Source organism: Varanus komodoensis, unplaced genomic scaffold (genome assembly GCF_004798865.1).
Source record: "Varanus komodoensis strain SLA01 unplaced genomic scaffold, ASM479886v1 scaffold22, whole genome shotgun sequence".
Lineage (NCBI taxonomy): Eukaryota > Metazoa > Chordata > Lepidosauria > Squamata > Varanidae > Varanus > Varanus komodoensis.
This window is the reverse complement of record NW_025335606.1, coordinates 18,547,195-18,573,779: the sequence shown is the minus strand read 5'-3', so window position 1 is coordinate 18,573,779 and position 26,585 is coordinate 18,547,195. Positions and strand designations below refer to the sequence as shown.

Here is a 26,585-nt window from a genome sequence, read left to right as displayed (position 1 = left end):
GTCTATTTACCAGGAGTGCCAACCTGTGAGCAAAATGAGGCCCAGCTTGTTCCTCTAACTTAACAGCAGTTGATCTGCAGAAATCAGACGGTGAAGATCTTCACAGTGACATTGAGCCAGTCTCACCATCTCAGCCTAATCTACCTTGTAGGGTTATTCTGAGGATATAATGTGAGATGGTGGAGAGCCACAGGTGCCCCTTAGAACTCCTCAGAGAAGTAACAGGATATGAATGCAAGATCCCAGGGATAAGCATGGATTGTTTCCCAAACACTACAGTTTAAGCAGCTGTTAAAAGTAGAGGAGGTCAGGGTGGTGAAAAAGTTGGCAACCGTACTCTGGCTCACAGGTGCCTTTTGCCTCTCCACTCCCTCCTGAACAGTACACAAATTCTCAGGTATACAAATGCTGAATGAGGGCCTCCTTGATTGCTTCTACCAATGTACCTCTCTTCCCAATGCAAACAGCCATTGCAGGTGAATCTGTTGCTCATCCTCATCAAGATAAGAAATTCATCTATTCACTATTCTAAATTATCCATGTAGTATTCCTAGTTCCCACCATTCCTCCTTTCCTTTATTATAGTTCTATACCACCCAATAACTATAGCTGTCTGGGCAGTTCATATAGATCAAAACTCTTAAAATACAATGTAATACCATAACCTAACATAACACCATGATACAAAAATATGACAATTTTAAACTATCAGCAGCAAATCACAGAACCCATTATTGTATGTTGTCAGATGCCTGGGAAAAGAATAGAATCTTTACCTGGTGTTAAAAAAGATTAGAACGGTGGTGCCAAGTGGGCCTCATTGGGGTGATCATGCCACAGCTATGGGGCTACCACCAAAGTGACCTGTTCCAACTCAAGTAGAAATGCTTTTGAAAGTTACATCTTAAGTCATGCATCTTCTGTTACCATCTTCTGATCTTCCTTTAAAAGAAGACCTCAAATGATGAGTGCAGTATGTGGTAGGTTCATACCCAAGCCTTCCTTGCTTGGTATGCTCCTCTCATCCAAAGCTTTGGACCCACCCTACCATTAGCCAAAGTGAGGCAGTCACCTCAGGCTGTGCATGTCAGGAGCAGTGTGGTTCCCTGTTCAACACCCATTCTTATCCTCCTGAGCTGACACCCTGGTGATGTTTGGATGTGGCTGGCTGGTTCCATTCAGAAAGTACTTTCTGACTTACCTAAGTAGAGGCAGGGGCAGGAGGCCAGGCCAGGCCAGGCCATGTCCTCCTCCTCCTGTAGGCATTGCAGGTGCATATGCATTTTTCTGCTCATCTGCTGCATAATGCATGTGTCATTGTTGACACTGGAGCATTTCCTGGTGTGGGCAGCAGAAGAGGTGCCAGGTGGAGCAGTGAGTGAACAGCAGTGAGGTGTTAGAGGTGAAAGCTGTGTGGGGATTGCTAGATAGAAACTGACCCTATATACCCTGATCCAAACCTGCAATGTCAGTGAACATTCCCTTTTCAGCTGTTTTCCCATCTAGTTAGAATGCTTTTGAACATTCTCTGTGAGACCGTGTAAGACAATGCCTGCACAATCATGTGCACAGAGGTAAATCAAGGGGTAGAATGCTTTTCTTTAAAAATCAGAACTAATTCTTAGAGGGACTTGAAATGATGAAAACCTATCACTTGCAGCCATTAGGAAAGGCACCCATCTCGATAAACATTTCTCCTTTCCATACATGTTGCAAAGACAAAGCTTTTTAATATTTTTATGGATGAACATGCTCTTCTTAACTACCTGATTCTTAAAACTTAATGCAAGGTCAGTTTAAATGGATTATCTGCACCCTTTTGACAGCTAAAAGACTAATATCACAGTGCTAGAAGGACAAACAACCACTTCAAGAACACATTGGGTTGATGATTTAATGATGCTTTCAAGTTTGAATGGGTAGCCTGTAGGCATAATCTACAAACAGGTAATTATATCAATATTTGGTCTGCTTTTGTTGAAAGCTGTACATAACTATTCTATTAGATCTATTCAAAGCTCATATAATAAAATGGTAATACTGCACTTTATTTAATTTTTATCTTTTTATAGTTTTGCCTTTGTTTAGATCAGGGGTTGGCAACCTTTAACACTCAAAGAGCCATTTGGACCCGTTTCCTACACAAAAGAAAACACCAGGAGCCACAAAACTCTTTTGACATCTAAAATGAAGATAACACTGCATATATTGTTTTCTACCTTAATGCTATGTATATCTTCGTTATGATTTAGCTGAAGCTCTTGTGCAGTCACTAAAAACTGTTATTTTTAATCGTACATTATAAACTAGTAGGACTCCTTTCATATATTTTGAATAGGAGAACAGCTTCCTGAAGAGTCAAAGTCAATGCTAAAAGGCTGCATGCGTTAAACAGCAAACCCCATAAGTTCGTCAGCAGTAAAAGCAAATGAATCTACCCACGTATCATTAAACATTTGGTTTTCTTCAGAAACTTTTCTTTTCTTCGATTTATCTATGGTTGGCCTATGGCGGGGGGTGGGGAGGGGAAGGTCAGTAAATCGGCCCAGGTCCGGATGGGTCGCCAGATCCGCAGCGCAGATCCGCAGCTGTGCCGGAGATACAGGTGTGTGTTTAGTGACGGATTAGCAGATAAACAGTCAAGTGCTGTGAATTGTGACAGGTCCCAAGCACAGCTTTTAACATTCAGATGAAGGCGATTACATTGGGACAAAGAGAATCTTTTCAGCACATGAGAAACATGAGAGCTTGTTTAGCAGATTTACTTAACTAGCTAGCGTTCCTGAGTAGAGCTTCAAGCAGATCAGCAGCTGTGCCGGCGCGTGCGAAGGAGCCACAGCAGATGGGTTCAAGAGCCATGTGCAGCTCCGGAGCTGCAGGTTGCTGATCCCTGGTTTAGATGTATTCAAATACACAATGAAATAATGTTTTAAAAACTCCCTCCTTGTTCCAACAATCAACAGTTCAAAGGGGAAAAAAAAGCTAGCAGTAGAAAATTTGGTAGTCAGGTGCTACTGTAAGACCTAAATACTGGGTCTAGCAGCTCACAACCAACCTGTGCTGCTGCAAACAAAACACAGATTCCTTCTTTTGCCTGCCTTTAACATTTTGCAACCATTTTTGCACTCATGAATTATAAACCTGAGTCATTCCTTGTTAGATATTTAACAAAAATACTGTGAAAAGAATACATATACTGAAAAGAAGAAGCAACGGGGTTTTTTGGATTTTTTTGTTTTCTTTTGTCTTAAGCCTGAGGCAGGAGTTGGTTATGTTGCTGGAAATTCAAATGCATATCATCTATAAAAGAAAACTGAAACATTTTACTCCTGGGTAAGATGTTGCTGCCTTCAAATATTATTCCCAGCCAGTTCAGTTTGGAGCCAGACATTCTATGGATCTGTTCTTGACATTCTTGATGACTCACCCAGAATTAGCTGTGCACATTTGGCCTCAGCTTTCCACATCACTTTCAGCAAGGAGGGAAAGAAGAGACAGATCCTGCGTCCATTGCCCCTCTGCTGGACAGGAAGCAGTGTCTGTCACTGCAGTGGCTGAGATGCTCTCTTGAGTGTTAAATGGCTAGGGGGTAAGCATGTTTGCAAACTGAATATGCACACTGATGGGTCTGCAAGGGGACAGGCTGACCACCATTTATTTATTACATTTGTATGCCACCCCATAGGGCTCCCTTTTGGGGTGAATGGGACTGGAGAGTCCCTTACCCTGTCACTGCCCTAACATTGTCGTCATGAGGCATGTTTGCTTTGTTCTTCTGACTCTCCCTTTAGTGTAGAGCTAGGCAATCTTTCTGGGCCTGTGAGCACATTTGGAATTTTGAGGTGCTCTCTTGAGCACCCTCACATTGTGGGTGCGCTGCTGATGAAAGCATCAGCCTACAGCCATATCCAGTCTTCAACCCCCATGTGCAGCCTTTATGGGAAAAGATGGGAGTGACCAGAGGGCCTCACTTTGCTTTTAAGTAAGCCAATTAACAATCTTCTTATTCAAAACAAATAAACAAAAAGAAAGTGAGAGAGCTAGGACACCTTGGAAGTTGCCAAGAAGAGTGCTTGAGAATGCACTGATGACCATGTGTGCCACTTTGGTTACCTCTGGGAGCAGACAACTGAGTGCCCTGCAGATTTTGAGACTGCAGCTCCCATATGATCCAACCAGCATGAGAAATAGTCAAGGATTATGAAAATTGTAGTCTAACACATCTGGATGCCCTCCTATCTCTGGTTTGACTTGACCACTTACACAGAACACTAACTAGTCCCCAGTGACTCACCAATTGGTTCCCACTTACTCAGAGTTGCACAGCCAGCACAAATTAGGAAATTAAGTTTATACACCCAGGATCAGAAATTATGTTTTGGCCTATGCTGCATCATAAATCATCACTGCCAGTCAGTGTTGACAGTACCGGGCTAAATGAATGTTCCCTATACAATGCTCCAGAGTGGATACTGGTTATGGATGTTGGCTACCTGTGTGAATCCAGCCACAAGTGGGGTGCGGTTGGCAAATCAGCCCTGTGGCCATGTACAAATTCCACCCACATCAGCAACCTATAGACCAAGATCCAATTTGGAGAGGAGGAGAATTGTGTGGAACTCTTATTGAAATAATTGGAACATGACATTTAATGAGATTGGACAACTGCATGTTGGGGATTACATGAGCAGAGTTGGTTGAAGCCATGGGTCAGACAAGATGGCCCAAGAGGCCCCTTCTGACTCACTTGGTTTCTGTGTTTTTATGTTTTTATGAGTTAAGTCTCAAGAATGTTGCTAAAACTTGGTGGAATTAGTCATCTCTGCATTGGGATCTTTGCCAAAATTTATGAAATTTAGGTACCGTACCTATTCAATCAATGCCTCTTGGAGGGTAAACTATGGTACCGATGCATTTCCTCCTTCCTGGTGAAACCCAAGATCCCAGGCTCTCGCTTTAGCCCTGGGAAAGGAGTGGGGGCTTTGTGGAGCAGAGAAGAATATGTCAGGACTGCAGGAGGAAGTGGGGCAGGCTGAGCCAGGACTCAAGGGTTTTGTCCCTGTCCCTAGAAGGAGATTGCTTGCTCTTCCGCTCTAGCTGCTTTCTGTCTTTGGAGTGTGAAGGCCATGCTAACGAGGCATGAAGGGAATTTTGACAGGAGAAAGGGTCATGAATGCAATCGGCACGTCATTGTATGCCAGACCCAGTTTCTCACTTCTGAAGGGTAATGGCTCTGGATAGGACTGAGAGTAGGGGCTAAGTGGAGCATCCTGTGCTGCAAAGAGAGGGAGAAAGAGGGGGTCTGGTTGCAAAGATTTGGGGGTGTATACCCCTGGAATTGAAAAAGAAAGGGTGGGGCCTGGTGGTCCAAAGAAGGCTTGTTAAAACGGTCTAAAATCATGGATGGATAGATACCCCAGTTCTGTACAGGGGAAACCCAAGCCCTGGGCTCACAACAAATCTTCACAGCCAAACTAAAGGACTAAAAATGTGCTTTGAAAGTATAAATTTTTTGAAGCAGAGATTTGGAAAGCAAGAAGAATCACTGAAAATATGTTCCATGCAGAACTGTAGGAGGAGATTCTCCTAGACCCATTAGGTACAGGAAACAGATAAAAGGGCCCTGGAAAGTTAAACAAAAAATAACTTCACCCCTCTTTGTTTTCCCTTTCCTTTCCTTTCCTTTCCTTTCCTTTCCTTTCCTTTCCTTTCCTTTCCTTCCCTCCCCCACCCCACCTCACCCCATGACCTCCCCTCAGGATGCCGTTTGGCTGCATCGGACTGCGGGATGAAAAGAACTACAACAGCCTCTCTGACATCACCGACAAGTATGAGATTGGGCAGCTGCTACGGGCGTAAGTAGGCAGCACAATGGAAACCACAGCTCCAGCTTCCTGCAGCCTTTGGGACTCTCCCCAGAAAGCAATGTCTTTACAAACAACCAAGGGGGCACAATAATTTGGGGTGGGAGGGTCTTCCCTTCTTGTCCAGTGATTTGGAACAGCCTGCCATGGCACCCTGATAACCCTGTGGCAAATACACATTGGCATTCTGGCTCTTCTGCTGGAGTGAGTGAAGCGACAATGGCAGGTGCTGCAGGGGAGGCAGCGGGCCTCTGACTTTTCTTCTTGAGCCCTCCAGTCATTCCCTTCTCTTGGAGAACACATCTGCCACATGCCTGTCTTGCACCCCTCAACCAGTGGGTTGCCGCTTGGCTGTGCTGTCCATTTACCAGGGCTGCAGTAAGATTCTGCTGTCAATCCAGTTGTCATCGGTCTGGCCCTTCAAACACTCGTGCTGACATTCTGATGCAGGACAGCCAAATCAGTGCCTTTTATTTCAGCAGGTCCCATAGAAAAGCATCTCGCTGTTTGTGTCAGAACACCAGCATGTGTGCTGGAAGGACCAGGCCCCAGACACCAGTCAGTATCAGTATGCAGGACAGAGACAGGTGCCATCTTGTCCTTTTGTCTCAGGCAGCAAAATGCCCTGGTTCAGTCCTGCATGCAACTGTGCTGAGACCCGTACCCTGATTTTCATAGGCATGCCATCCTCCCCAGCTGTTTGGAGACTTGAGGTTGACCTTTGATTGCAAAACAGAGCTCCACGTTGCCTCGTTCACAGCCCTTCTGCCACTGCGAATCCCCAGCCAGCTGCTTCCCCGCACTTCCTTTTGCTTGCATCACCGCTGCTCCTTTTGCACTGGCTCACCACACCTAGTACATGGTGTGCTCACTGAACAGGTAGCAGCTGCGAAGTTTGGTGTTTTCATTTCAGCCCCTGCCTGGCCAGCCAATTTCCACAAGTGGCAGATGGAGGAAAGGGCACAGGAGCAGCAAAAATGGCCAGCCGAGATGGGAAGGAATGAAGTGTGACTGGCTGCCAAGGGAGATGAGCAGCAAGCTAATGGGCAGCAGATGTGACAAGGTCCCAGTTGCCCCTTGCACATGCCAGACCATTTAGTATCTCTGTTGTAGCACAACCAATCTTGCAAGCTTGCCCCGGTACCTTGCTTTATTCATTACATTTATATTCCACTTTTCTTGACAGGAGCTCCATGTGGCATATGTTGGTCTTCCCCCTTCATTTTATCTTCACACAACAACCCTGTGGGGTAGGTTAGGCTAAGAGATGGCAATTGGCCAATTCAGTGAGCTTCATGGCTGAGTGGCTTATTTGAATCCAGGATCCTAGCAAACTCTTGTGCTTTTTTTCCAGAGATCACAAAGCTATTAAAGTCTGTTAACTGGTGCCATGATAGAGTAAATGGAACCTCTAAATTCAGAAGCAGAATATACTTCCAGTTATTAGATGCCGTGGATGGGCATCTTCTTTGTGTGCTGCTTGTATGCTCCCCAAAGATGTTTTGGAAGAGAACCTGTGTGTAACATGGTAGTTAGAATGCTGGACTAGGACTCAGGAGATCCACTTCTAGTCCTCACTTGACCATGAAGCTTTGGGCTAGTCACTGTCTCTTAGCTTACCCTACTATGCAAGGTTGTCATGTAGATTACATGGAGAGAAGGACCATGGAAGCCCCCTTGTAAGTGGAAAGTCAGTGGGCTATAAATGCAATAATAATAAGTAATGAAATTAAGCTGAAAGGCCCCTACAGTAAACAGACCAGGTGGACTGTTGCTCTGACCAAGCAGTTCTTAAAGCAACAACAGGTTTCCTTTGGTTCTCCCCCATGCTACAGGAAGGAGTTCTGTGAGATCTGTGTGGCCCGTGAACGGCAGACGGAAAGACTTTACATCTGCAAGAAGTTTCTCAAAAAAGACGGGCGCAAAGTGCGAAGGGCAGCAAAGAACGAAATTCTCATCCTGAAGATGTAGGTGTCTGTTCTCTGTGTTGGGGGTGGGCAGGGTTCAGTGGTGGCCCCCTGGTATGAGGGACAAGGCTTTCCCTGGTTATGAACTACAATGGATGCATATTGTCTCCAGTGTCAGAGGCAGCACGCCTGATTACCAGTTGCTTTGGAGCACATGCAGGAGAAAAGGCTATTGTACACATGTCCTCCTTGTGGGAAGCCCACAGGGATGTTGCGCACGATGGATCCCATCCAGTATGGCTGCTCCAATATCTGGTCGATACTCCGGCATAGATGCCTGCTCTGCACCCCTGTGAAAGTCACCGGGTTAAATTAAATACAAGGCACCACAATGCCTGACACTACCTTGGGGAGCTGTGGCCATGTTTCTTTTTAAAAGGCACCACGTTGCTGTTTCTGGTGCCATGAGGCAAGCCCCTAGCCAGGGGAACACCAAAGGACCCGTTGCCATGCCAGAGAGCTGCTGGGGTGCACATCACGCACAGGAGTGCCAGCTCATCCCCATCTGCATGGAAGTGTGTGGGTTTCTTGGTTGCGTTGAGGAACCACGCCGTGCTTCCATAAATAATGCTCCCTGGAGCTTCTTTTCTTCAGCTGCCAAGTTGATAGGATGTATGAGTTCACGGTCACCGAGCCATAGTTAAGCTCACAGCTTTACATGCTCAGTTCCAGCAACAGAAGTATGGAGTAGGGGCTGGAGAGCCATGCGATTGTGAAGAAGAGAGAGAGAATGTGAAAGGCATCGCTTTTGTTTCCCTTCCATCACAGAAGCAAATGTGTGGAGGTAATACAGTGGCCATCTGCTTGTTTTCCTTGCAAGGCTTCTGTGCCTTTAATAACTGCACGACAAGGCAAAATTCCTCAGCTAAAGTTTTTCTCCTTCACTATATTTGCATGATGGGGAAAAATTCTCTCTTCTTGCAAACTACATCTATTGAACAGAAACAGTGCAAGATGACCGAGTGAAGGGCAAGCCAAAATGAAAATTCAGCATAGACAGGACTAGGTGATGGGCTGATGATCGGCCACAAACTGCTATCAAAATGTAAGCAGCATGGCGCTTGCTTGGGAGTCACTTGCAGACCCACTACTCCCCTTTGGAAAATGAGCTAATGGGGGCATAGGGAAGAGTCTGACCCATGCAATGGAGAAGATGGTTCTCCTGCTGTCTCCAAGCTTCCAGAAGCATCTGCCAGCATGGCCAATGGTCAGGAAGGTGGGAGTTTAATTCCTTGTCTGAAGATCTACTCTCTGCCCACCCCTCTCTGGAGTAGCCTGAGGCTTTTTGGAATACCCAGTGATGCAAGACAAAGTGGCTCTCCTGATATTTATTCCGTGAAGAACATTTCTGTCCCACTTTTCTTCCATCTTGGGTTTCAAGCCAAGATATGTGGGTTTCCATGCTAGGTAATATTCCAGCCAGCCTCCAACCAAGCATGGACCTGCTTATTTTCAGGGAGGTGACCATGTCAAATGGCCTCAGACCTGGCCCTGGGGACAAGTGGTCCTAGACTGCTGAATTAATCTGAGAACCAGCCCCCAAAGCAGAACCAGGTGGTCTGCTTCCCAGCCAATCAAGGCCTAAAATGAAAAAGATGATAAAACTTTCCTAGCTCTTCAGATGGGGGCAAAGCCAGTACAGAACCAGTTTCATTTGGACTCTCACTTCTGACTGGCAATGTGAGGTTCCCTCCATGATCTGGACCCTGTCCCTCACACGCACTGGCATCGCACAGGTTGAAAAGGCCAATACCCTTTTGGACAAGCTCTGATCAAATTCCAGGCTACAACTTTGTCTTGCAGCAGCCTAATTTGTACCCTCCCTCAAACTCAGGAAGGCCTTGGAAATCCTAGCTGTACTTTCTTTTTAAAAAATGTAATTAAATGATGCTGTCAGCTTTGACTTCTTAAAAAGAACTTTAACAATAGCAAGTATATTAACTGCCAAATAATTTGAAAAACTCTTTATGTTCTTATTCTTTCCCAACAGGTTTCATAAACTGCACACAAAGCTGTCATTACAGCAAAATGTGCCCTCACCTTATCTGAATTTGTAAGGGCAAAAGAGGGAATAAAAAAACTTGCTTTAAAATTATTTTTGTTTCTGTGAATCAGGCATGCTTCCCAAAAGAGAGCGGCAGAGATGAAAGAAAGAAAGACACCACCTTTGCCTGTCCCCATCTAAACTGCAGCTGGCACTCTTTTTACCATCAAAGCTGTGCACCTTATTCCGTGTTGCCTCACATCACAAGAGCTGTTTTTAGTCTCTTTAAACATTTAAAGGGCAGGAATGAATTATTGACAAGGCCCCAGGGGCAGGCTAGGATTTCTGCTGACTTGGTCTTTGCAGAAAGAGTCCTTTGGGTGCAAACAACAAAGCCAAACTGATAGGGAATGGCAGCACAGGGAAGATCTCAGCATGGGAGGAAGGGGAGGAGGAGGAGGAGAATACCAAGGGCCCAGTAAGGTTGATCAGGGAAGAGATTTATGCTTGGATTGGATTGTACTTGGCTGGACTGAGAGGGAGGGGCAGGGAAGATGGAAAGCTAATACATTTCTGCATTCTTCTTCCAGGGTGAGTCACCCCAACATCTTGCAACTGATTGACACATTTGAGACAAGGAAGGAATTCTACATCATCCAAGAACTGTAAGTTTCACTGGGAGATAAAGATGCACAGTTGAATCAGACAGATGTCTGAGAAGCAACTGGATGTGGTGATGAGGGTGCCTATCCAGTCAGGGCAGGAGTACCAAACATGATACAACAGATTAACAGCAATTAAAGTGATAACTGTGTAACATTCTCTTTTTCCTCCCAGTGTGTGATAAGTAGGTTTGTTTTCAAGCCGGTTGTTAAAAAAACACTCTTTCCTTTCCGTCAGAAGAGAAAAATATTCCAGGCATGCAGAGTTCTTTTTAAAACTTTACTGCAATGAAGGGAACAGAAAAGAATGGTTTCCCTCCCCATTCTTCTGTTCACCTGAGCACATGTTCACCCCCCCCCCTTTTGAACCCTGCTCCTGGCCGCTTGTTCCCTCCTCCTTTCCCCTAATTGGCTAATAGGGTACTGAGAGTTACATTCTTTCCGCCCACCAACACCAGCCCTTCTTCCCAATCCAGCCCTGCCCCTGGTGGGCTACAAGAGGCTCATTTTGTTCTGCCCAGCTTGTTGATAAACAATCAGGAAGTATTTGGCCCTCCTGCCTATGTGCCTGCTTCCCCATACCTTGTGCTGATTTTAGCCCCTCCCCACCCCTCCACTCCTTTGGGCTAAGTAATTTTGTTACCCTTTTAAATCTCTTTTTACTCCCTTGTTTCAAATCATCCTTTCACACCTATCACCAGTAAATGAAATTTCAGATTTATTTTACTGTGATCGGATCTTATGAAGGAGCTCAAGGGGGCACACACAGGTCTTTCCCAGGCTCAGTTTTATGCTCACAACAATCTTGTGAGGTAGATAAGTCTGAAATATGGTGCCTGCCCGAGGGTACCTGGTGACTTTCATGGCTGACTGGGGATTTGAACCAAGGTCTCCTCAGTCCTAGTATATCCACTGCACTGCCTTGGAACAGGTATCAGCTTGCTTGTATAACTCACTGGGCAACAGACTAGGTAGAGGGTTTGTTCCAGCTTCTCACTGATCCTGTGCTAGCAGCCTGACACAGTCAAACACACCCAGATACTGCTGGAGGTTGAAGAGGAGAAAATCAGACATGTGCTATGAAAGAGCAAGTTGTGTATGTAACCTTGTCTCAGCAGGAATGCTCTATTGGTGCAGTGAGACATTCTGCATTTTAGTCGTGGTAACTTTAACAACCATTGTTAACATGGTTGGGTGCTCTTTCCTACTGTGTGTGTGTGTATGGGCTGGGAGGAGTATACAACTGAGAATGTACCCCAGGGCATAGGATGAATTAACTACAATACTGGTAAGAATGGGACATGCTAGGCACTGAACAGTTGCTAGGAAAAGAGTGATGCCTCCAATATTGCTACACCCTCCCAGGCCTAGGGTAGCCAGTGGCAAAAGAAGGCAAGCTCCTGCACCTTTATTGGCTTGCTATGCAAGTTGTAGCTGCTGAAATTCCCTCTTCTGCACAACTATAAAAGGTACAGAAGCCCTGTCTTTTTTGTGTTTTGGACACATTTCTCATTTTTGTATGACACTCCCAAGAGATCCCAGTTCTGGGCACAACATCCAGCAACTGAAGTGGGGTTGCTCACATTTGGTGCTTGCACTCACACAGAATTCTGCATGGATTATGGTAACTGCCGTGTCATGGTGGGGATCGCAGTGACGATTTTTCTGTGCCTTTAAAAAGACAATGCCTTGCTTTCATGCTTGCAATAAATTATTACAACTGTTTTCACCTCCGTATTTAGGATGATTATGATTGCAAACAATGTGCTAGGGAAGATTGATGATGATGTTCGTCCATCGTTTTCAATGAGGACCTTGACATCTAACGGGTTGTGAGTTGTCCACGGTGTGTCTGCAGGTGGTTGATAAGGCCGATATGGGCACGGAGTGTTCTGCCACATGTCAGGCAGACATGTGTGGGCACCACTGTTGCAACATTTGCAACTCTGGCTTTATGGAGTGCTCACTTCTCTTATGCTATGGTTGTCCTTCTGGCTTCAGAAGTTTGGCAGCCTTGGTGGATCAGCCTGCGCTATGTCCATCGGTCTTGTGCCAGGTGGTGTCAATAACAAGGGACTTGAGAGAGGCTTTCAGTGTGTCTTTGTATCACTTCTTTTGTCCCCCGTGCAATTGCTTTCCTTGAGACAACTCACCATAAAAGAGCTGTTTGGGGATGCGGTGGTCTGGCATCCTTGCAACATGACCTGCCCAGTGTGTCTGGGCTTTCATCAGCAGGGTGTGAACTGATGGCAGGCCTGCTTTGGAGAGGACTTCTGTGTCTGACACCTTGTCCTGCCACCGGATCCTCAAAAGTCTGCGGAGGCAAGTAGTGTGGAAGTGGTTCAGTTGCCTAGCATGCCTCCTGTATACTGTCCAAGTCTCACTGGAATAGTGCTTGGTAAACTTTAAGCTTTGTAGCAAGGCTTATTCCATGCCGGTCCCACACTTTGGTCAGCAGTCTGCCGAATGCAGAGCTTGCCTTGGCGATTCTGCAGTCGACCTCAATGTCAATTGTCACTGTGTGGGAAAGGGTGCTGCCAAGGTGTGTAAATTGGTCCACTGCTTGCAGCTTTTGTCCCTTCACTGTGATGGTGGGCTCTTGGTATTGGGCTTTCGGAGCTGGCTGATGCATCACTTTGGTTTTCTCTGTGTTGATGAGGAGGCTGAAGTTGTCACATGGTATTGTGAATTTGTCCATCCTGGCTTGCATTTCCTGCTCTGATCCAGCATTCAGGGCACAGTCATCAGCAAAAAGGAGGTCTCGTAGCACAGTCTCCTTTATCTTGGTGACAGCCTGGAGTCTTCGCAGGTTGAACAGTTTCCCATTGGTTCTGTATTTCAGGCTGACTCCCAAGGAGTTGTTCTGAAAGGCGTCTGTCAGCATGGCTGAAAACATTATGCTGAACAGCGGCGGTGCCAGCACGCGCCCTTGCTTGATGCCATTTGTGATGAGAAAGGCCTCTGAAACTTCTCCGTCGTCCAAAACACGAGCTGTCATGCCATCATGGAACTGATGTACCATCAGGATGAATCTGTCAGGACACCCAAACTTCGACATGATGTGCCACAGACCTTTGCGACTCACAGTGTCAAAAGTCTTGGTGAGGTCCACAAAGATGGTGTACAGTTCACAATTCTGCTCTTGACACTTCTCTTGGAGCTGTCAGGCTGTGAAGATCATGTCCACAGTGCCACGCTCTTTGCGGAAGCTACACTGTGTCTCGGGTAGTAGACCCTTTTCCAGGTGGTCAGTCAGGCGATTCATCAACACATGTGCAAGGATCTTGCCTGGGATGGAGAGCAGTGATATTCCTCTATGATTATCACAGACGTGTCTATTTCCTTTCCTCTTGTAGAGGTGTACGATGGATGCGTCTTTCAGTTCCTGAGGAATGGATCCTTGATTCCAGAAGGACTGGAACAGCTGAATGAATTTGTCAACAAGCACTGCACCACCTTCCTTATAGACTTCTGCTGGGATCCTGGGGCCTTGCCACTGGACAGCTGGCTGATGGCCTGTAGGGTTTCAGGCTTTGATGGTGGGGCGTCCAGGCTGTGGTTGATATCCGCATGGGGCATTCTGTCAATTGCCTCATTATTGATGGAGGATGGGCGGTTCAATACGGATTGGAAGTGCTCAGCCCAATGCTGTAGAATCAGAGTCTTCTCACTAATGAGAGTTGCACCATCTGAGTCCAGAATAGGGGAGCTCCCTGAGGGCTGAGGTCCGTACAAGGATCTGAGGGCTTCGTAGAACCATTTGGCATCGTTTCTATCAGCAAACTTCTGGATTTCATCTGCTTTGGCACTCAACCAGGAGTCCTGCATCTTGCGAAGCTTGCTCTGTACAGTCCTGCGAGCGTTGTTGAAGGCATTTTTCTCAGAAGTTGACAACGGGTCATTCTGATGAGCACAGTGAAGGCGGTGCTTTTCAGCAAGTAAGGCCTTGATCTCTTAATCGTTTTCATCAAACCAATCCTGCTGTTTCCTGTGTGAGGGTCCAAAAACCTTTAGTGCAGAAGAGTGCACAATATCCCGGAAGCGTTCCCAGTCCTTCTCAGCATTTTTCTCTAATTGCAGCTCTGAGAGTTGGTTGTCAAGATCTGCTGTGTTGGGGTTCCTCAGTTTACTGACGTTGATCTTTTTCATCACAGATTTGTTTCCCTGCGAACATCTCTTAGGCTTGATGTGAAGGCTTAATTTGGAGATGATGAGTCTGTGGTCAGTCCAAGACTCAGCACTCGGCATGGCCTTGGTCACCATTACATCCTGTCTGTCTTTCCTCCACACGATGACATAATCAATGAGATGCCAGTGCTTGGAGCGTGGGCAGGCAGAAGATGGTATTAGTGATGATCAGATCATGAGCTGCACATGTCTTCAGTAGTAGTAGGCCATTGCTGTTACATTTGCTGATTCCATTTTTTCCAATGATGCCATCCCAGGCAGAGTGATCGAATCCTACTCTCGCATTGAAATTGCCAAGTAGAATCAGCCTGTCGGTGCGCTTCATGAAAGAGAGTAGGGCATTGAGATCTTCATAAAACTTTTCCTTTACTTCATCCGGATTCGTCATTGTGGGTGCATAGGCGCTGATCAGTGTGGCTTGCTTTTCTCTCGGTAGTGGGAGATGCAGTGTCATAAGTCGGTCGTTCACGCCCTTGGGAAGACTGGCAAGTATGGGGACAAGATGATTCTTAATCGCAAAGCCAACTCCAGATTCATGACGTTCGTCACTGCTACATCCACACCAGAAGAATGTGTAACCGCCTCCTGTTTCTGTGAGCTGACCTTTGTTGGCTAGGCGAGTTTCACACAGGGCTGCAATATCGATGTTAAATCTTGCAAGCTCTCTAGCAACCAGGGCTGTTCTTCTTTCTGGTCAATCTGCTGAGGGGTTGTCTTGAAGCGTGCATACATTCCATGTGCCAATAGTCAGTGGTGTTACCTTGCGTTTGCGTTTTGTTTGAAGTTTTGTTGTTCGGCCGCATGAGATGCGATCCCCTCCGGCCGCGGTAAGCTGGCCAGGGTTCTGTGAAGCAAACAATGTTTAGGACACCTTTTCTAGCCCCTTCCTCTTGCTATGGAGGTGAGCAGTGCTGTCCTAAAGAGGGCTGCTCAGTCATTCAGGTAGACACCGAATCCAGCTGTTGCTTCAGTCAGCAAGTAGACGACCATTAGACATGCTTGCAGTAAATTATTACAACTGTTTTCACCTCCATATTATATTCATGATGATTATGATCTCAAACAATGTGCCAGGGAAGATACAAAATACAAGGCAGCATGCTTGGCCAAAGGATTATATTCCAGGGTAGACAGAAAGGACTTAAGGTTCTCTGGTCAGCAGTGGACCTTCTGTGTCCTGCAACTTCCTTCTTTTTCCTTCATGGCCTCCATACAGTCTCTGTTACCTCTTTATGCACTCTCTTAGTAGTCCATCAGTATCTACCCTGACTTCTCTCACCAGTCCTTGCTAAAAAAAAAAAAAAAAAAGCACATTCTGACACAGGTCAGATATTGGGTTCCAGAGGAAAAATATTTAAGTTGAATTAAACCATGCAATAAGACAATTATAAATACAATGCAATAATACTGATATTACTAATACCAATTGGATTTGAGTGAAGGATTTCAGTTTTGTGGTTACAGAGTAACATTTGGGCTTTTTTTTTTCTTTTTGATGGGCCAAGTGGGAATCTCCCAGACAGCCCCCTTTGTGCCATCCAAGTCTCAGCACAGGGCACACCACACAGCAGTGCCCACAGAGAAACAGTGTGCTACCCCTTCTCCAGTTAATTTGTCATTCAGATGCTCTTGTGTCCCTGCAGGGCCACTGGTGGAGATGTTTTCGACTGGATCCTAGACCAGGGCTACTACACAGAAAAGGATGCCAGCAATGTGATCCGGCAGGTGCTAGAGGCATTAGCCTATTTACATAACCTGCACATTGTTCACCGCAATCTCAAGGTAAGGAGAAGATCTGGATTTGTGAATCCCAGGACCAAAATGCTTGGGGTAACCCCCACCCCCTATCTAGTGGCACTATCCCTCTGGGAAATCCTTCTTTTCAGTAACAGAAGGATCAAAAGCTACCCCGTGTTTTGCACATCAGTGTAGAGAGGGGCAGTGTGTGTGGGGGGGTAACTTTGTTTTTTCTATCATCCCATATCTCTGCTGCCTCCAGCTGGAGAATCTCATGTACTACAACCAGAACAACCGCTCCAAGGTAGTACTGCGGGATTTTTACCTTTCACGCTTTGAGAATGGTGCCATTACAGAACCATGTGGAACCCCTGAATATTTGGGTATGTATTTGCCTCCCTTTCCAGAGCTAGGCCTCCAGGGAGCTCTTAATGCTAGCCCTTAGAAAGCAAGGTGAAGCTATTTTCTCCTTAATTATTTTTTCACAGTTTAAAAAAAAGACTCTATACAGATTATTACTTAAACGGGATTTGGAGATCACAGCAAGGGCTCTGAATCAGTTGATAACCTGGTTGGGTTATTAAAATCGATCAGGAATACTGGATAAAAATTGAGGAAGTGCTTCCTTCAGAGCTACATCAGCTAAATGCACTTAAAAGATTACAAAAATAGTATTGAATGCCATCCAAAATAGTAAAGATAGATAAATTTTACCATTGTGTTGGAGAAGCTGTGGGATTATGGGATCTTTTGTTAACTTGTGGTGGGACTGTGAATGTATTCAATTTTGGATGGAAATGTTTTAAGACATCTCTCCCGTAATGAAAGTGCAGTAGTAAAAACTACTACTTAATTTTTACTTAATCCCAGAATTGGAATTAATAAACCCAATGATCAAAATCAAGCACTATTAGCTTAAAAGTGAACTGACTTTCTTTTAACAGCTGTACATATGTTGATAGCCCAGGTGTTGAAAGTATGCAAACTGCCTAAATTAAAGGAGATAAATGTGAAATAGCAGTTTCAGGAAAAACTTCCCTCCTTTTGGAAATGAGTAAAAAGATACTTTTGCAATAGAATGGCAGTACATTTAAAACAATATATACAAATAGAATCACAGCACCAACTCAGGTTCCAACTGCTTTTAATAGCCTCTGGTTGCAAGAACATCTAATTTAATGGAAAGAGTAGAGTGAAAAACAGTGAATCAATACCAGCACATGTAATTGTTTTATTGTTATTGTAAACTAAAAAATAGCAAAAGGGAAAAAAGACAGGAAGACATTGTTGCCTAGTCCCCCAAATATTTCTGTGAATCAGGCAAGGAGATGGCATGCTCAGTGTGGAAGCTATATAAGTTTCTCTGAACTGCACGGCTCTTACTGGATTTCATGACACAGCCACAGCAGTGTTGCAAGCATTTCTTTCCTGTGTTTTTAAGAGTTGGTCAACAGGCAGAAATGCAACATGTGCAGCTTCTCTCAGCACAGAGATAAAGAAAGAAGAAATCTCACCTGTTGAGTTTCTGCCTCTCAGTGAACTGACAAGAAGCACAAGGAGAAGTTGCAGCCATAGCACTCACTAGCTCCAAGCTACAGGGACTGTTTCTTCTCCAAATTTTTCATAATATTCTCTGACCCATGTGTCTTTCCATACAGCTCCTGAAGTGGTTGCCCGGCAACGCTATGGACGACCCGTTGACTGCTGGGCTGTGGGAGTTATCATGTTTATTCTGTGAGTTCCACATGTGCACGTGTGTATGTATGTGTGTGTACGGGTGTGTGAAATCACAGTACTGTGGTTTGAATAGGAGGAAGGATGTATGTGTATATAGAAGAGGGAGGGAACATGTGTGCATGTCCAAGAGAGAAGAGAGGAAAAAAGTAAACTTGGATTAGGCTGAAGAATCAGAAGACAAAGCCCACTGACAGATATGCTAGATTTAAGCATAACTTTTGGGAGGGAGATGCATGCTTGGGTGTGTTTGGGTGAAAGCTGTCTGTTGCCTTGTAATCACTGTCCCCCGCAACCCCATCCCAACAGGCTGTCTGGGAATCCTCCATTCTATGATGACACAGATGACGAGAACAGCGACAGTCACAACCGCCGCATATTCCGCAAAATTCTGGCGGGGGACTATGACTTTGACTCCCCTTACTGGGATGATATCTCTCCTGCTGGTAAGAGAGAGAGAGAGCACCAACCCAGCCTCTCTTTACCTTCTGCAGTACACCTCGAATAATTGACCCATTTTCTGATCTTGCTACACTAAGCTTAGCCTGGGCATCCAGCAAAATTAGGTGTTAAAATCCTACCATGCACACATGGCTGTCATTATGCATTTAAAGACTCCCAGTAACATAGCAAAATAAAGCCAGAGCAACAGCAAGACAGGGTCTAGCTCAGCCCACTCCTTTTTGTGCTGGTTTTCTATTTTAAAAAAGCAGAGAAATATGGTGGGGGGAGGAGGGTGGACATGCAGGCAATCCTGTGTGTCGTGTGCAATAGTACAGTCCATTCTATCACCTCAGGACCCTATCTCTACTTTCTCCTATCTCAGGCCTGGTTCTTGATACCAGACCACTAATTCACTTCTACATTTCCTAATGCCTATCATTTTTTCCTCAAAGCCAAAAAATTGGTGTCAAGGCTTATGGAAGTTGATCAGGATCAGCGAATCACAGCCCAGGAGGCACTGGGACACATCTGGTGAGTGGCAGCTCTTCTGGACAGTGGTGAATGAACAATTTGTGAGGCCCAGAACTTAAATGCACATGGATAAAAATTGCTTATATATTGCGTACTGCAAAAATTCTCCAAAGATACAGAATATTTAACAAAAATCATGCATCCAAAGAAAGGTGTAAGGGGAAAAAGAACAGGATGTGTAAGTATAAAATCTAATAGTAACATATAATATACACATAATGAAACAAAATCTCTAACAGGAACGGCTCTTTAAATTAGCATACAGCAAAATAAGCTAAATATGTTTTGATGTAAACATCTTCTTCAGTGGCCCAATAACATTAAACCAAATCTGTGAGATAAACTTTTTTAAATATTAAAACCTTGAAGTCAGCACTATCAAAATAATAATGTAAATGATGCATTGAATGACCTTATTTGGTGGGAAGTAATTCATAAACTTGCACCATTCTCATCAAGATATTTTCACCTAAAGGCATTGGCTCCTTTGTGGAGGGTATGTCCAATTCCTGTAGACAAGTCAGATGCTTGATGAGGCACTTTCAGGAAAGGGAAGCTCTGAAACAAGCTGTGAGCTGGTATCAGGGCCTGCAGCCCGTCAGGGGCCCATTCACAGACCCTCCTGGGCTTGCTGCGGCTCAGACAATGGTGGGAGCAAGGGGGAAGAGAAGCAGATGCATCTGCCTGCTTGCTCATTGGCTCTCTGCCCATCAAGAAACTAAAGGAGAAAGGAGATTTTATGGAGAACCTTAATTACTTTAGGAAAGGGGGGGGGGTTGTTTTTTACAGTCATGTTGAGGAATAATTTCTCAGCAAGTTTTGAGATATCTTTGCAGTCTCCAGATGCAGACCTTTGGAAGTCAGTCAGTTGCTCAGGATGGTTGTTTAGAAAAAGTATCCGATGTCTAGTTCTTGATTTAACTTTGCATGCATGAGTTTCAAAGCCTTTGGGTGAGTATGTGTTCTATTTTTGAATATGTTCTTGTTGTCTTTTGGTAGTGCTGACTTCAAATTGGTTTTTGTTCACAGATTTTGGTTTGATGTGTATTTTTACTGCTTGATTTTTGGATTTTGTGCTCTTTGGTGCCAACACATGGATTAGCAGCTGACTAATCCACACTTGACTTTGACTCAGTCCTACATGCTGGTTTCTTTAGGCCTGCATTAAAAAGTGGGGATTGGTGTAATAAGCTGCTGATGTGACCACACCATTTCCCCTGCAAAGCTGGAGAGAACAGTGTCATCTTTCCATGCCAGGGACACCGAATATCTTCCATCCTGAGGGCTGAATCTTCAATTTCATAGAAGCTGGAGGGGGGACATCCCAGTGTTTGGGAGTGGTAAAAATGAAAGTGATGCAGCTAAAATTAGCAGAGGTGCAGGGCATTATTATAATGGATCCTAAAATTTAATGAACATTAATTTCTACTGGTTAGTTAGAAAAAGTCTGTACCTTGTCTTTGGTCTGATTAAATAATAAAGAGTGTCCTAGCAGAGGGCAGGGTGCGGCCTCTAGTCTCAAAACCAGCATATGTGGGGAAGAAAGACCAGCATTTGTGGCAGTGGTAATAAAATCACATGCTCCAAATAGACATGTCAAGGATTGAACATTCCTTCTTTCCCACACATTTGGGAATGCCTTTACCTGTGACACATGTGTGTGTCATCTTTAACAAAGAAATACTGTCTTTTGCCCTTCAAAACTATGATGGTATTCCTAAACATATGAAGATTTAATACATTATCAATACAATCCTGTACATGTTTACTCAGATGTTAGGCATGGAAAATTCAGCAGGGCTTAGTCCCAGATAGGTGAGCACTGCATTGCAACCTAAATTGATCACTCATTATAACTTACTGGGATTTCTTGGCTGCCCAGCATAATACATTCATGTGTTTCTGTCCATCCAATAAAACTGACCTGGCCTGTCTATTCTAAAGCATGGGAAATTGTTTAATATTTTAAGCCATTGATAGCTTATTTCCACTCTCTATCCCTGCAGTTATTTATGTAAGTATTACATTTCTAACCTACCCAATAACTAATGTTCTCTTGATAGATTACAGTTAAAAAATTAAAATGCCACACAACAGCTATAAAATACAAAGAAATGTTTAAAAGAATACAATATAATGTAAAACAATAAGCAGCACAAGAATCTATAAAATAGCCCCAATGACCTAAAACTAGGGCTCTAAAATGCTTCAGGGAAAAGAATTATATTTGCCTGACACTGAAAAGTTAACAATGTGGGTAGCTGGTGACCGTCTTTGGGGAGTTTATTTACAACTAGTACTGTATCACTGGAGAAAGTCCTTCTTTCTTGTAGCCCCCTTTGTAAGGGGCTTTGTTAGAATGATCTAAGGGTTTGTGCAGGTACACATGGAAGGAGTCATGCCTTTGCATCCTAAAAAACAGTGAAAACAATGATTAGAAGAGGAACAGGTATGTGTAGTGGGTATGAATCTGGTCTCAAACCAGGTCATGTAAACAATTAGTTCTACCATTCTACCTGGAGGAACCCCTTCATTCCCCTGTCTTTGTTCCTCCCTCTGGATCTTCATAAGGACAGGGTTGGAATGCAGGCCCCACCAGAAATTGTAGTATTCCAGCTTCCTTTGACCTTAGCCAGTGTCATGTGTGGTGCAGGAAGATGGGAACTGCATTCCCAAAAACTCTGGAGATGTGTTCCCCATCCTTGGATGAGATATATCTCCCCACAGAAACATTAGAAATCCCTCCCCTCATCCTTGTTTATTTTGCAAGGTTCCACAAACCATTTTCCTTTTCTAGATTCTTGTCTTTCAGGAACATTAGCAAAATAAACTGGTTGAAACATAGAAACAGAGCAAGTCAGAAGGTGTCTCCCGGGCCATCTAGTCTGACCCCTGGCTTCAGCCGGCTCCGTTCATGACATGCCTATCATGTCTAGCCTAACCTTGAACACCCTTACCAATGGGGTTTCATCTACCTCCCGTGGAAGCCCATTCCATACCCTCGGGGTCCTAACTGTTGGAATACAAATTTCTGGAATCCAAATTGAACTTTTGTTCCCTGAGCTTTGCTTTATTGGAACATGTCCTGCCCTCCTCTGCAGGGGAAAACAGCTCCCTACTGACCTTTATGTGACACTCCCTCAAATATCGAAATATCACCAACAGATCCCTTTGGAGTCCCCTCTTCTCCAGGCTGAAAAGACCCACTTCCCTCAGTCTCACTTCATTTGATTTCCCCTGTTGAAATGTTGATTTGTCTGCAGAGTGGTGAAAAACTGGCTTTGCCTTCTGCTTTTGTTTTTTTAAGAAGGGATATTCAGTAACAATCCAGCACAGACTTTGTATTTGTGAGTCTGCAGAGACTAACGCTGTTTCTCATTATTTATTAAATTGCCCCACATATGAGCATCCTAGGCAGAAGTTTCTTGTCTGTATTATTTAGTCCCTGTCAAATACACTCCTACTGGACCAGATATGCACACTGCTTGTAGGCAAAAATGCATTCATTACCACCCAAGTAGCAAAAGTTGCTTTCACAGCTTAAAAAAATATGAGTCATGTCATATGGAATATATTTGTTTTTATATGGTGGCCGCCTATGGCTTTAAACAATGAAATTCTTTTATCTTTGAAAAATTGCTCATATTTTCCCCACTTCACATATCATTTCCCTCCCTTTCATGTACTTCCACCCCTCATTCTATACTGCCTCTTCTCTTTTCAGGATATCTGGAAACATCGCTTCTGAAAAGAACCTCAAGGAAGGAGTGTGTGCCCAGATTGAAAAGAATTTTGCCAAAGCCAAATGGAGGGTGAGTCTTGTGCCATTAAATGGCACTGTGGTATAAGCAGGGGAATGTGGCCAGCGAAGGACTGTGGGACTGTAGGGAGCAAGGCCATACTTTATGATCTGCCCAATGATGTTTACGCTTCCAAACAGTTGAAGGAACCCTTTCCACATCCACCTTTCTGTCAACAAGTTCTGTGTTTGAGCTATTGCCAATCGAAGTAGTCAGTACTGAGATAGATGGACCAATGATGTGACCCCATATAAGGCAGCTTCATAACAGGAGAGGGGTCATACCTCAGTGGTAGAACAGATGCTTTGTATGCAGGTGGTGCCTGTTCATTCACCATCATCTCCAGGTAGTGCTGGAAAAACACCTGTTGGAAATACTGGGGAGCCACAACCAGGCAGTGTTGACAGTCCTGGGCTAGAGGGATGGCCCTGGGCATGTTGCTGGGGATTCTGGAAATTAGGGTGCATTCTAGGGCACAAATTACTTCAGCATGGAGTGCTGCCCAAGTATATCAGGCCTTGCTATTCCTTCCTTATGCCAACTAAGAATGTGCCTATAACCACCCAGCATTTCACTGTAGTTGCATACTGTAAGGGGAAGTAATAGCAAAGTTCTGTTAGGAAAATCTGCTGTTAGTGATTTCCTCACTGGGGAACCACTTATAAGTTTCCGGAGAACCTTAGGGATTGCCTGAAATGCAGTCTGAAAACAGCTTGCATTAGAGAAGGTAGAAGAGAATCAGGGCTTGGTCATGATGAGCTGAACAGATACAGGGCTTGCCTATAAAAATGAAGTAACTAAAAACAAAAAACCAAGCACACTCACATATAACCTGTCCTGTAGAACAGGCAAGGCAAACATGCTTGAGAGATCTTGATGATTATTTTTACTAGATTCCTTAGATCTACCACCCAGAGTCAGGCACAAAAAAACTGGTTTAGATGGGAAATATCATTTCAGAATTAAGAAACAAGGCAGTTTCTGAGCATATGATCAGCCCAGGAATTTATTTTCAGTACCAAAGTTGAGCTCACAGTCCTGTTGCACAAAAATCTAGGTTTTCTTCCATTTTAAGTAGCCTCGTTTAGAAGCTGAGAGAGGACTTTACTCTTAAAGCAGCTGCAAGTAGGAAACCCTTGGTGGTCTATTGCAAATCATTCCGAGATCCTGCTCTGCCTTTTGACAACTTCTGTAGTAAAATTTCCTAAAGGAAATCAACTTCGACTATTCCTTAGAAGGACAAATACTGAAGCTGAAGCTCAAATACTTTGGCCACCTAATGAGAAGGACAGACTCATTGGAAAAGACCCTGATGCTGGGAACAATTGAAAGCAAAAGAAGAAGGGGATGACAGAGGTTGAGCTGGCTGGATGGGGTCACTGGGGAGGTGGGTGTGGGGTTGGGTGGACTGGGGGATGGTGGAGGATAGGAGAACCTGGAGGAATGTTGTCCATGGGGTCGTGATGAGTCGAGCACAACTTTGTGACTGAACAACAACAAATAGTCAAATGTTTTTCTTTTGCAGAGAAAAAACAACTCTGCACATAACAGAATATGGTCTCTGGTTTCTTTTCTCTAAAGTGGCACCCAACAGTTAAAACCTTATTCCATAAAGAAGTCAGCTCAAAAGCCTAAAGTGTGTGTGAATAAATCCATAATTTGGCTGCTTGCAGAAGGACAAAAAATGAGTTAGCCTGGCCTCCCTAGCCAGGGATTCAGAGCCTGGAAGCAGCCATGAAGAAAGCCCTCTGGAATTCTTGCTGCTCCTGCTTTCATGGCGGGAGGAAGAGTGCTTAAACCCAGGCAGACTAATCTGGAAGAATGAAATCTTCCAACTAGCTTGGTTCCTAAGTTATCATACATCCATTATAAGGCAATAACTATTACTTTGAATTGTGCTAACATTTCTTTCCCTGTGACTTAATTATCCTATTATAAGCAATCCTATTGGCCTTTCAGATCCACTAACATTTGAAGAGTCAATAACACAAGTTTTGTTTTGTTTTTAATGTTGTCAGCTGGGTAGAGATGGAGGGCTTTGTCCTGCCTACCAGGGCACTCACCTCTTTATTTATGGCTGTGCAAGCTATAAATGTATAGTGGTTGTTTCATGTGGCATCAGTGACTAGGAACAAGTTGGAAGACTCAGCAAAGGGGCAGCAATTTGGTGGCTTGGTTGGTGGTATTTTCCTCCTTTTAAATTTAACCAACAATTTAACAACAAAATCACTGTATATGCAACTGCAGGCCTCGCCATATACACACTTTGATTCAGCCTAGCTTCATCCCCATTCTTGATGTTGTGTTTCTCCTTGCAGAAAGCCATTCGTGTTACTACTTTCATGCAACGTCTCCGGTCTGCCGATGTCAGCAGCCGCCTCCCTGTCACTTCCCGTTCCTCCATGAGTGTTGCTCATGAGGTCACCATTGAAGCACCTAGACCAGCCGACCATTTGGAGACTCTGTGCCCGCTGGAGGAGCAACAGAGCAAGACAGAAGGAGCTCCAGAGAAGAGGGAATAATAGCACCTGCTTCCCTCAACCCCATATCCTGATGCCTCCTCTGCTGAATCCACCTACTCTGCCTTTGGGAAGGGAGGGCTGTGTGGGCCAGTAGCATGGGGCAAGGAACCTGGGGGCAACTTAGCAGTGTTTTCCTCTTCCCCAACCCCTGCCACTGGTCAGGAACTGTATGATTTGGATGGACAGAAAGAAGGGCCAATCAACCACATGCAGAGATTGTGTTGGGGGAAGGAAGGACTGAGGATTAGAGAACAGGTAGTTGTTAGCTGTGCTCTGGAGAACGGCCCCAGCCGTTAGCAGCCATGTGGAACTCTTTTCCAGGCCTTTCTCAGTAGCCAGCACAAGCCGTGTCCCTTGACATACAACATCTCCTGCCCCAACACAAACAAAACACTTATGCCTTGTTGAGTGACAGCCTCTCACAGGCTCACAGACCAATGTCCCACAGAATCTACAGGAGAATATTTATTTATTTATTTATTTATTTATTTATCGAAACATTTCTATGCCGCCCCATTCACCGAAGCCTCGGGGCGGCTCACAAATTTTCCCACAATTCTCTTCCAACACACAAAAAGCTAGAAGCGAGAGTTGAGCCCAGAAAGGCCAAGCTTCATTTCCGACTTGTGGGTGCCCTTAGGAGCCAAGTGTTCCAATGCTGGAGCAGATGGGAGGGATCCTTTTTCCAGCCTTGCCCTGTTCCGTTTTGCCTAGTCCCACATTTCACTTTCAGCCATGGCAGGAGCAGTTTGGAAAGCAAGTCAGGATGGATCGCTGCCCTCCTGGTTGGATCCCACCCTCAGCTGGACTGTGGAGAGGTGGGGTAAGAGGGATGCATGTCCAAGCCAGCTGCATGTTTTATGAAGATGCTATTTTAATACAGAAACCTCCCAGCTGCCCCTCCCTGGTGCTGTATTTCCCTCTCCCGGGGCAGCTCCGGGAAACAAAAATAAACAGGGTTTTTCTCTGATTATTGTTTGTTATCCTATATCTGTGTTGCTGATTCAGGTACTTGATACAGGGTTACTTCACAAGGTATTTTAAACTTGCCTCCTGCACCTAAATATATTATGGCTTGATGACATAATCAGTAATCCTGGGATAATGCTACCATCTGATCTCTTTCAAGCAGTAGAGGAATATTTGGAGGTT

The 26,585-nt window shown here is 44.6% G+C and overlaps 1 protein-coding gene across 1 annotated transcript; it reads left to right on the top strand.

Moving 5' to 3' along the window:
- The first annotated feature begins 5,759 nt into the window (after positions 1–5,759).
- On the top strand, positions 5,760–25,433 carry LOC123023983 (caM kinase-like vesicle-associated protein). Its single transcript, XM_044431180.1, has 10 exons — positions 5,760–5,855; positions 7,700–7,831; positions 10,406–10,480; positions 16,309–16,447; positions 16,665–16,785; positions 18,061–18,136; positions 18,446–18,582; positions 19,033–19,111; positions 22,836–22,923; positions 25,230–25,433. Exons 1-10 carry the CDS (start codon positions 5,761–5,763, stop codon positions 25,431–25,433), a joined length of 1,146 nt encoding a protein of 381 aa, XP_044287115.1. The 5' UTR covers position 5,760.
- Positions 25,434–26,585: the final 1,152 nt, after the last annotated feature.